Here is an 11,759-nt window from a genome sequence, read left to right as displayed (position 1 = left end):
TTCCTTTCTCACTTCCAGTTCGATGTTTAACCCATTCTGGTCTGGCTGCCATCCTCACCACGCTGCTGCAGCTGCATTTTGGAGGGTCGCTCACAGCTGAGACTTTGCCACATCCACCACTGCTCTGCCCTCAGGTCCTGCGTCCTCCAGCGGGTCTCCGCGTGACTCACAGCCCTCTTCTTGGAAACATGCTTCTCCCTCATAGGGACCCAATTTCAGCTTTTCCCAGATAGATAACCACAGTTTCCTGCATCACTTATTGAGAAATCTGTCTTTTCCTCACCGCCCTGTAGTGCCAGCTCCATCGTGGAGTTCCCACGTGTGTGGGGGTGTCTGTTTTGGGGCTGGTCATTCCATCCCTTGATCTGTCTTTCTGCCAATAGCACGTTGATTGAATTGGTACAGATTTATAAGAAGTCCGGCTACTGGACAGCGCATTTATTTTTTTTCTATTCTTACATTTTGTTTTTCCATATAAATTTTAGACTCAGCGTACCAAGTCCTACAAAAAACCATTTTGAGAATTGAATTCGGAATGGCATCGAATCCATAGATCAATTTGGGGAGAACTGACATCTTTACAATTTTGAGTCTTCTTGTTAAAGAATGTGGTGCAGTAGTCCCCCTTTACCTGCCGTGGTTTCAGTTACCCATAGTCTGAACATATTAAATGGAAAATTCCAGAAATAAAGAATTCACAAGTTTTAAATTGGACACCAGTCTGAGTAGCTTTCCCTCCTGTGACAGGGGCAGAACTGTCCCTGCCCAGGATGTGAAAGCTGTCAGGCCTACTCTTTGTGTGAAGATTAATGATGAAATAAATCTCAGACAGTCCCGCTCAGTCCTGCCCAGGATGTGAATCATCCCTTTGATCAGTGTATACGCTACCTACCCGCTACCTACCTGTTCGTCATTTAGTAGCCATCTGGGTGGTCATAGCCACTGCTGCAGTGTCCTACATAGTGCTTGTGTTCAGGTAACTCTTATAGTAGCCTCAGGCTACGTCGTGATGTCTCGGGCTACGTCACGATGCCTCAGGCTATGTCACGATGCCTCAGGCTACGTCACGATGCCTACGTCGTTCACCTCACTTCCTCTCCTCACCTAGGCATTGTGCCCTCATCTCGCTTTATCACAAGGAGAAGCGTGAGTAAAGAATCATAAGATATTTTGAGAGAGACCACATTCATCAAAACTTACTAAGTTATAATTGTTCTATTTTCTTATTACTTCTTGTTGTTAATCTTTTACAAATTAAACTTTATTATAGACATGTATGGATATAGTATATATAGGGTTTGATACTATCCTGGGTTTCAGGCATCTCTTAAGTCCTGGAATGTATCTCTTACAGATAAGGGGGGGACTACTGTATATCTTATTTATTTTTGCCGCCTTTGATGTCTTGCGATTCAATTTTATAAATTTTATCATAAAGATCTTATGCATCTTTTGAGATTTATTCCCAGATACTCTGTCATCTTGTTGCTATTGTAAATAGTATCCCTTTTAAAATTACATCTCTCAAGGAAGAGTTGCTGATACAGTAACATGCAGTTGACTTCTTAAATTTATTTTGTATTTGGCAGACTTGTTAAACTGCACTTAATTTTAAGGATTTATCTATAGATTGTCTTTGGTTTTCTAATTGACAATATAGCATCCGCGAATAATGAGATATTTGTTTCTTCTTTTCCAATTCTTATAATATTTGTTATGTTTTCTTGTTCAATATGCTGGCCAAGACTATAGACTATATTGAATACGAGCGGCTATGTCCTTGGGGTCCTAACCCTCTCTTAAAGGAAAAGTTACCTACTGTGGAGTTTTTGTGGGGTTTTTGTTTTTGTTTTTGTAGACATCTTTTATCAGATTAAAGAGTTTAATCTTATTAAATACTTTTACATATATTTGTTATTACAATATGATTTTTCCTTTTATCTGTCAACACAGTAAATTGCATTTACTGCTTTTACAATATTAAGTCAACCTTACTTTCCTGAGATAAAAACATGTTCATGACATAACCTTTTTGTACAATAGCTTTACAACCACATTCAAGAGTGGGATTTACTTGTAATTTTCCTTTCTTAAAGTGACTTTGTGTAGTGTTGGTATTGGTGCCAAATTTATATTTGGCTTATAAAATGAATTGGAAAGTGTTATCTCTTTTTCTGTTTTCTGGAAGAGTTTGCATGAGATGGGGATGATTTGTTGCTTGACTATTTGGTGGAACTGGCCTGTAAAGCTGTCAGGCCTACTCTTTGTGTGAAGATTAACTTTTGATATAGAGTAATTTTAATGGTGACAGGATTATATAGGTTTTCTATTTACTTTTGAGCCTATCTTGATGCGTCAGATTTTTTAGGAGCCTGTCCTTTGCATCCGTTTTCAAAGTCATTAGAATAAAGTTATCCTTAATATATTCTAATATATTGCTACCTCATCTGTGATGATATCCTCTCTTTCCTTCAGTGTTGCTTATTTACACCCCCTCTTTTGTCTTTGTTAACTCTGCCCGAGGTCTGTCAATATTCATCTCCACTAAGGAATGACTTTCGACTTTGTTGACTGTTTGCTTTTTTCTGTATTATTAATCTTTACTTTTCTGTTTATTATCTCATTCCTCTGCTCTCTTTGGATTTCTTTTTAGACTTTATTTTGACTTCTTAAATTAGATGCTTATTTTATTAATTTGGACTATTTTTTTCTTTTAATTAATTAATGAAACTTTTTATGGTGACATTGGTTAATGAAATCAGCTGTACACTTTAACGGTAAGACATATATATGTTTACACTGTGTGTTCACCTCCCATAGTTAGATTTCTATCTGTCACCACATATTTGACCCCCTTTACCCTGTCTTCCTCCCCACTACCCTCTGGTAACCACTAGTCTATTGTCCATGTCCATGAGTCTGTTTGTTTGTCCTGTTCATTTGCTGCTTTTAGGTTTATATCCCACATATAGGTGATATCATGTGATTTTTCAACTTTTTCTGTCTGGCTTATTTCGCTTAGCATTATTTTTTTTCTATATAAGCACCTAAAGCAATAAATTTCCCCTCCACGCGTATCTTTGTGTTACACAATTTTGATACATAATGTTTTTAAGAATTGTGATAATTCACATACCATAAAATTCACACTTCTAATATGTATCATTCCTTGGATTTTAGTATATTCACAGTGTTGCGAAATCATCACCTTTATTTCTCACTCCAGAACAGTTTCTCTGCCCCCAGAGGAAACCTTGCGTCCATTAGTAATCACTCCCCATTCCTCCCCAGCCCCTGGCAACCACTAATCTTACTTTTTGTCTCTATAGAGTTGCCTATTCTGAACATTTTATATAAATGGAACCAAATAATACGTGGCCTTTTGCTTCTTTTCCCTAGCGTAATGTTTTCAAAGTTCATCCATGTCGTAACGTATGTCGGCACTTCATTTCATTTTTATGGCTGAATAATATTCCATGACATGGATAGACCACATTTTGCTTATTCTTTCAACCATTGATGAACATTTGGATTATTTCCAGTTCTTGGATAGTATGAGAAGTATATGCTGTGAACATTCATGTACGAGTGCTTGTGTGAGCATATGTTCTCTTGGGTGTATAAGTAGGATGGGAATCGGGTTGTATGGGAAGTCCATGGTTAGCTTTGTGAGGAGCTGCCAACTGTTTTCTAAAGTGGCAGCACCATTCTTCATTCCCACTAGCGACGTACGAAGGTTCCAGTTACTCTACATCCTCAACACCTGCTATCGTCCATCTTTTTTATTATAGGCATCACAGTGGGTGTAAAGTGGTATCTCACTGAAGTTTTGATTTGCATTTTCCTAATGACTAATGGTGTTGAGTACCTTTTTATGTATTTATTGGCCATTTGTTATAGTTTTTGGAGTTTCTATTCGAGTAGTTTATCATGAATGTGTGTTGGATTTTGTCAGATGCTTTTTCTGTATCAATTTAGATGATCATGTGTTTTTTTTTTCTCTTAGTTCTATGTATTACATTGATTTTCTTATGTTGAGCTATCTCTGCATTCTTGGGATTAAACTCTATGTCACGATATGTGAGCCTTCTAACATATTGTTGGATTTGGTTTGATGGTATTTTGTTGAGGATTCTATATCACTATTTATATGTGATATTGTTCTGTAATTTTATTTTCTTTTGATATATTTATCTGGCTTTGGTAGCAAGCAAATCTATAGATTTGCTTGTTCTGGACAATATAAATGAAATCATACAATATGTGGTTCTTTGTGATTGGCTTCTTTCACTCAGCATAATGTCATCAAGGTTCATCCGTGATACAGCACGTGTCGGTACTCCGATTCCTTTTCATTGCCAAATAACATTCCATTGTTTAGTTATAGCACATTTTGTTTATCCATTCATCAGTTGAGTTGTTTCTGTTTGGCTATTATAAATAATGCTGCTGTAAACATTCACATACAAGTTTTTGTGTGGATGTATATTTTCATTTACCTTAGATATATGCCTATATATCCCTAGATATTTACCTTAGATATATATTTGCAAGGTCTCATGATAATTCTCTGTTTAAACATTTGAGGATCTGCCAGACTATTTTCCAAAGTGGCTGCACCATTTTACATTCCCATCAGCTGTGCGCGAGGTCCTGATTTCTCCACGTCCTCGCTCACACTTGTTATTTTCTGTCTTTTGGGTTAATGTCAATTTTGCGTGTGGACAGGGGGGATGCTGTGGCTTATTGGTGACTTTAAAAAGAAATTTTGCATATTCTAGCCAGCACTTGCTTGTTTTAATCAAGGGGGTTGTTCAAGCAACCTCCAGAAATGCAAATCTGGTCACCCTCTGCAGCTCTGTGGCCTGCTATCAGACCCCGCTTCTCTTTGAGGTCATTGTCCACACAGCAGCTCCGGCTGCCTTGTAAAATCCTAGGCCGATCATGCCCTTCCTGGGGCACGCCTGTCAGGAGGTCCTTTGGCTCTTTGATTCAGTCCACACTCTTCACTACTGCCCGGGCTGCCGCCGACCTCCGGCACCTCCCTGGATCTCCCGTACTCACTGGAGCCTGGAGCTTCATTAGACACTGGTTGTGTGGGACTCTTGTTCTCCCTCTGCCTGGCTCCTGCCTCCTCCTGGTGCCTTCCCAGGGCTTCCCCTTCACGTCTCAGCTCAACCGCCCCCTGCTCCAAGATGCCCTCCCTGGCCAACTCCAGCCTGCTTTTGCTTTGTAATTGTTCTGTTAACTAACCTGTGTTGCTCATACTTTACCTCCCCTGTCTGGAATGGGAGCTCTTGGGAGCAGTGTGTCCCCACTGCACTCACATGGCACTCCGTGGGCACTTAGTAATATTTGTTAAGTGAATGAACGGGCAGACAGACACATGGGGGAGGGGAAGGATTGGGGGGACCGCTCTGCTCCGTCCCTCTGATCCTCACCTCGCCTCCTCCTGCAGCCACTTTCTGGGTGAACCCTCAGTTCAAGATCAGGCTGGAGGAGACGGATGACGCAGACGATGACTACGGGGGTCGCGAGTCGGGCTGCAGCTTCGTGCTCGCCCTCATGCAGAAGCACCGCCGCCGCGAGCGCCGCTTTGGCCGCGACATGGAGACCATCGGCTTCGCGGTCTACGAGGTGAGCTGAGCTCAGAACCCGCCCACTGCACGTGAGCTCCGCGAGGGGGCGCCAGAGGACACCGACCACTGAACGTGAGCTCCGCGAGGGGGCGCCAGAGGACACCGCTGCCGCCGCCGGCCCGTCCTAAGCCACTGGCCAAAACAGGCCCTGAGGCGGGAGACAAAGCCAGGGAGGCACCTACCTAGGCCCTCTGCCAGGCTTGGGGCAGGCAGGGGCCTGAAATTCATCCCATGAGGCAGGTGGAGGGAGAGGAAGATATTTGGCTAGGAGAGGGGAAGATTCTGGGATTCGTCCCAATTCTTAGAGGCCAGAAAGCTGCTCTTGGGTAGAGGGAGCTGGGTTAGCTGACACCTGGAAGGCAGCTTCTCAGGGCCAGACTTTGGCTCGGTTTCAGAAAGAAGTGGGCAGGTGGGCTTCCCTGGAGGAGCAGTAAGCTGGCCGTCTTGTAAGCAAGGGCTGACGTGGAGGCGTATGATGAGGAAAGCCGGCTTTATGCTCTGTGCTCAGGACCCTGGGGGCTCTGACTCAGAGGTGAGGCCCAGGGCATTCCAGGGTCAAAGAGAACTCTGCCTGCCACCCCCCTCCTGTGGTCCTGGGGTCCCTCTCTGCTGTGACGATAGGTCCAGGTCACCACTGGTCCCAAGCCCAAGGCCATTCCCATCTTACATACTCAGGGCCGCGTGCCACCTGGGCCAAGCACACCTCTCTAACTCTCTGTCTCTCTCGCAGGTCCCTCCGGAGGTAGGTGTGGCACCTGACTAACTTGGATTTACACGCCCCTGAACACACATGGCCTGATGGTGGCCAGAGGGGAGCAGGTCGGCGGCAAGCCCACACATAGGAAACTAAGAAGGCGCCTCGTTTTACTGCTCACTACGGGTCCCCCACATCCTGCTCACTGTCCAGTGGGCAGAGCAAACTGCTGTCCTGGGGGTCAGAGCAGGTGACGAGTGCCACCTGCGCCTGCGAGTGCTGGCTGAGGCCCCCTGGGGCATTGGTTACACGCAGGGGGTAGACAGGCTGAGCGTTCTGCACCCTCGAGCAAGTCGCTGAAACTTGAAGCCTTGGTGTTAGCGTCTGTGAAATGAGCACAAGAGCACCACCTCACAAGGCTGTCCCTGAGCATTGAACGAGGTGCCACGTGTAAGGTGCTCTGCGGTGTGGTGGAAACTCCAAGTAGTAATGAGGAAAATGTGATTTCATGGTATTATAGCATCGACATTCACCTCCTCCTTGTGCAATAGGCAATGTTATTGACTCCATTTTACAGGTGAGCAAACTGAGGCAAAATGACTTGTCAGGGTCACACAGACTGTGGGTGACTGAGCCGTGACGTGGCTCTCCAGCCCCTTGACCAGGACTCGGAGCCTGGGGTCTGGGCTGGGTCCTGGGGCAGCAGCAGACCCTGCTCCCTCTTTCTCACCCACAGCTGGCAGGCCAGCCGGCCGTGCACCTGAAGCGGGACTTCTTCCTGGCCAACGCATCCCGTGCCCGATCGGAGCAGTTCATCAACCTGCGGGAGGTCAGCACCCGCTTCCGCCTGCCGCCCGGGGAGTACGTGGTGGTGCCCTCCACCTTCGAGCCCAACAAGGAGGGCGACTTCGTGCTGCGCTTCTTCTCGGAGAAGAGCGCCGGGACCGAGTGAGTCGAGGGGCCGCTCCCCACCCCTCCCCTACAGGCCCCCCCGCTCCCCCGCTGACTGGCCCCTCTTCCTCCCCACCCTCTGCAGGGAGCTGGACGACCAGGTGCAGGCCAATCTTCCTGATGAGGTGCGTGCCCCGCCCCCAGCAGGCCGTCCTCTCCCTCACCCTGGGTGCGTGATGGGGACCTGAGGTCCTGTTCCCTGGGCTCCGGCTCGCAGGGCACAGCCCCTCCTGGCAGGAGCCGTGGAATGATACTAAGTCCTCGTTCACCCAGCACTTTACGCTGTGCAAAGGACTTCGTGATAATAACAGCGAGAGGTCCCCGTGCTCTCGCTCTCTGCCGGGTCTGTGCTGAGCTTTTTCCCTGGGTTACTCCGTTTCCCCCAGAGCAGCCCTGTGAGGCTGCCGTCACTATCTTTCTGAGTGGGAAACTCAAGTTTAGAGAGGTTAAGGAACTCGCCTGGGGTAGTGTGGCGGGAGCCAGAGCTCACCCCTCAACTGAGCTGAACTGCGTCCTCCTTAAGCACAGGAGTCCTGGGCGGGGGATCGAGTAGGGACTAGACTCCCATTTACAGGTGAGAAAAGTGAGGCTCAGGGAGGCGAAGTGACACGTAGCTAATGAGTGGTCCCAGAGCAGCTTCCAGCTGCTGCCCGTGCAAGGGCCGGACCGGGGTGCCCCTGACTGCTCCCCCCTTCCCTATCCAGCAAGTGCTCTCGGAAGAGGAGATTGATGAGAACTTCAAGGCCCTCTTCAGACAACTGGCAGGGGAGGTAGGTCGGGGTGTGGCAGAGGGGGCCTCTGAGGCACCGAGGGGCGGCCTTTCCCGAGGGCGGGTGCCATCCTCCCTTCTTCCCCAGGACCTGGAGATCAGCGTCAAGGAGCTGCAGACCATCCTCAACAGGATCATCAGCAAACGTGAGCATCCCTGGCGGCTGCTCTCTGCCCCGCGCCCTGCCCCCGCTTCCTCCGGACTCCGGAATCTGGGCTTCTGCTCCTACATTGAGCCGAATCCAACCCTTTGCTCTTCGTGGATGGGGAAACCTCGCACTGCCTTCCCGAGCCCTGCTCACCCCATTTTCCTCCCATACTCCTCACACCCCATTCCCCGTGCCCCGTTGCTGACAGCACCTTTATGCCAACGTCCAGGACCCCTTCCTCCCAGGAGACGCACTGGGGCTCGCGTGCAGAGCTAACTTCACTCTTCGATGTGCACGGCCGAAGGCGGCCGACCCCCAACCTTCCCTTTGCCCCCACCTCTGACCTCTGACCTCCATCCACACTGTTCCCACGGTCCAGAACCCCTCTGCTCTTCTTACCCCGTAACCCGCAGCAGACCCCACGCCTGCTGTGTTTCCTCCGATTTCTTTTACTTCTATGTCAACCTTGTTTCATTTTGCTCTGGTCTGGTCATGGTGTCGATGCGGCTGTTGGGCCACCAGCTCGACTGCTAAAATACTTTAAACTGTTATTTCTGATAAAGACCCTACTACGCACTTAACGCTACTAGGTTGTACACGCCAGGGGACAGGAATCATGCCTCTCTGCTCCCACTGCTGGGGCAGGCCCGGGAAGCCCACTGGGCCGAGGTGCTGGAACCGGTTTCTCTTGCAGACAAAGACCTGCGCACCAAGGGCTTCAGCCTGGAGTCCTGCCGCAGCATGGTGAACCTCATGGATGTATCCTGCCGTGATTGGTCCCAGGAACAGCTCAGAAAAAGGGACAAAGTTCCGTGGAGTGTGGACAGACCATTGTCGCATTGATTGGGAGGGGAGATCTGAAGCAGGGGGTGGCGAGAGGTGGAGCAGGGCCTGGGTCCTATAACGCAGTTCACACTCCTCACCGCCGCCCCAGCAGTAACCATAAGGCTGCTGCTCTTTCCACACCCCTCCCAGTCCACCCCGATTCAGAAAACGGCGGCCTGGCCACGGGCTGGCTCTGTGCGGGGTCTTGGCCCTTCTCCCCCAGCCTCGCTCTCTTTATGGCCGATCGCCCCTTCTCCTCACTTGCTCACTCTTGCCCCATGCCCGGTTTAAGCCGTGGAGCTTTTTTTCTTAACGGCTGCTTAGCGGGACGGCAATGGGAAGCTGGGCCTGGTGGAGTTCAACATCCTGTGGAACCGTATCAGGAATTATCTGGTAGGTGGCCCCTGCTGGCAGTGCCCTGCCCCCTCCTCAGAAGCCTCAGTGACAGCAGGGCCAGGCTGGGCTGCAAGCTGCATGGATTCGGCCCTCCACCCCGAGTCTGCCTCTCGGAGCCCACGTACCCCAGCAACTGACCCACCTTTTGGGCCTGTTCTCTGCACCCTCAACAACCCTCCACCCTGGGGCGGACTGGAAGGGCAGGGTGTCCGGGTCTGGCCCTCACCTTCTGTTCCCCGTCCCAGTCCATCTTCCGGAAGTTCGACTTGGACAAGTCAGGCAGCATGAGTGCCTACGAGATGCGGATGGCCATTGAGTCTGCAGGTGAGGCTTGAGGGCTGGTGGCACCTGTGGGTGGAGCCTCAGGCGGAAGGCCCCACGCAGATTCCCTGACAACTGGCCCTTGTCCCTGGGGTGATGATGGCAGTGGTGGTGTGGAAACAGCCATCTTCTGCTTTTTCTCTGTGGTTACTGGCTAAGTGTCCTCCTGCCAAAGAAGGACAGGGGTGTTTATTGTTCCCATGATACACAGAGAAAAGTTTGACTCAGGGAAAGTGACTGGCCCGAGACCACACAGCGGGGGAGGGATAGAGCACTCCACAGCCTCCCAGGAGTGAAGTGCAGGGCTCACTCTCCCAGCCCCAGTCCCTCTCCCCGTCCCCTCGGGCTGGGCTGCACCTCCCTGACCTTCGTCCACTCCTCTGGGCCAGGCTTCAAGCTCAACAAGAAGCTGTATGAGCTCATTATCACGCGGTACTCGGAGCCCGACCTGGCTGTGGACTTTGACAACTTTGTATGCTGCCTAGTGCGGCTGGAGACCATGTTCCGTGAGTGTCCCCATTCAGCTTCCACCTCCAGATCTGTCCCAGACTCGTCCCCCATGAGCAGTGGGAACGAGGTGCTATGCCCGCCATGGTGCGTGCCAGGGAGGTCTTGGGAGTTAGGGCCCAGACGGGCTGAGTGTTAAAAAAAACGGGAGGAAAAGAAGAAACTCAGGGGCGGGGGCCTCCCAGGCAGCAGGAAGAGCTGCTTCCAGCCGTGACAGGTGACAGAGCTTAGGGTGCTGTGGGGAGGTAGCGGGGATGAAGCAGGAGGGGACCTGTGTGCACGTCCCATGGAATTCTCAGCCCCATGTCGTCATTTCTTGAACACACAGGGTTCTTCAAAACTCTGGACACAGATCTGGATGGAGTTGTGACCTTTGACCTGTTTAAGGTGGGAACCTCCCTTGGGGTGGGGGCAGGCACTCAGGGGCAGTGGAGAGTTCCTCGCTTGCTGGGACTAGAGCCTGTGGCCTCAGAGCCAGTCCTAAAGGCTGGGCCCTGAGTCCTGGGAGGATGGGGTGGGGTGCCTGAGTTCTGAGAAGGGAAGAGGAAGGGAGGGCCAGGCCCTTGGAGGCCTCTGCAGGAGCCAGCAGCCTGGTCTCCCAGGGGTAGACAAGGGAAGACAGTGTCCCCTCCAAGAGGGTCCCTCTCCCACCTGCCCTCAGAGGGACTAAGAGATGGTGGCTACTGAGCCAAGGGGTGGGAGGCTGGACTTGGGGTTTGCGCTGCCCCTGGCTGACCCCCTCTCCCCTCTCCTCTCCACCCGGCAGTGGTTGCAGCTGACCATGTTTGCATGAGGCGGGGCTCAGGCCCCCTGCTGTGTCCCTTTTCCTTCCTCATCCGCCAAACCATGCCAGGCCACACCAGCTGCAAGTGCCTTCCTCGGAGCGGGAGGTGGCCCCGTCCTCCCGTCCCCTCACCTCCCAGCCGCTACAGTTCATCTGCCTCGGGCAGAGCTGTGTGGCCCTCGCTGCTCTGCCACCCATGGGCTCAGATGACCTCCCCCGGCCTCTCCCACCGCCAAGCCAGGAAGGCAGCTTTCGCTCGTTCCTGCCTCAGGATGGGGCTTCAGCGGGAGCTGCCAGCCCCGGGCTCCCAGCATCCCGATGTGTCTTCTCCCCTCACTCCAGAGGCTGCCCACCTGGCCTCGCCTGCGGACTTCAAACCATAACCACTAAGCTCTGCAGTCTGTATTGTAACATGCAGAGCCCCCTCCCAGCTGGGGCCCCCTCCCCTGCTGGGAACGCCTGTCCCTTCCTGTGCAGAAGCCAATGCCCTTCTCTGCCCTGTGACCTGGCCCCTGGCCCCGCCCTGCCTGCCGACCAGGAGCTGCCCGGCCTGGGGGATGGTCAGGCCTTTCCTCCCCACTCCCTCCCTCCTTTTTTATATTGGTGATTTTAAAGGGGACTCTTCAGAGACTGGGGTACCAGTTATGGGGGTGCACCTGGGTCTTTGGTGGGTAGTCTCATGTTTTCATGCAGAGGAACCCCAAATAATAAAGGAAACGGCCCCA

At 50.8% G+C, this 11,759-nt stretch overlaps 1 protein-coding gene across 2 annotated transcripts in view; it reads left to right on the top strand.

The window, feature by feature from the left end:
• The window catches only part of CAPN1 (calpain 1), an 18,793-nt gene extending 7,034 nt beyond the window's left edge, over positions 1 to 11,759 (top strand). For both annotated transcript variants that reach the window (XM_025046256.1, XM_006911115.3), the window contains exons 11-22: positions 5,459 to 5,637; positions 6,370 to 6,381; positions 7,070 to 7,281; positions 7,370 to 7,409; positions 7,989 to 8,054; positions 8,142 to 8,199; positions 8,896 to 8,960; positions 9,351 to 9,419; positions 9,668 to 9,746; positions 10,133 to 10,249; positions 10,579 to 10,637; positions 11,017 to 11,759. In XM_025046256.1, coding sequence (XP_024902024.1) covers positions 5,459 to 5,637; positions 6,370 to 6,381; positions 7,070 to 7,281; positions 7,370 to 7,409; positions 7,989 to 8,054; positions 8,142 to 8,199; positions 8,896 to 8,960; positions 9,351 to 9,419; positions 9,668 to 9,746; positions 10,133 to 10,249; positions 10,579 to 10,637; positions 11,017 to 11,043 — 983 coding nt within the window. In that variant the 3' untranslated portion in view covers positions 11,044 to 11,759. The remainder of the gene's footprint in view (positions 1 to 5,458; positions 5,638 to 6,369; positions 6,382 to 7,069; positions 7,282 to 7,369; positions 7,410 to 7,988; positions 8,055 to 8,141; positions 8,200 to 8,895; positions 8,961 to 9,350; positions 9,420 to 9,667; positions 9,747 to 10,132; positions 10,250 to 10,578; positions 10,638 to 11,016) is intronic.

Source organism: Pteropus alecto, unplaced genomic scaffold (assembly GCF_000325575.1).
Source record: "Pteropus alecto unplaced genomic scaffold, ASM32557v1 scaffold43, whole genome shotgun sequence".
Lineage (NCBI taxonomy): Eukaryota > Metazoa > Chordata > Mammalia > Chiroptera > Pteropodidae > Pteropus > Pteropus alecto.
This window is presented reverse-complemented; position numbering and strand designations above follow the sequence as displayed.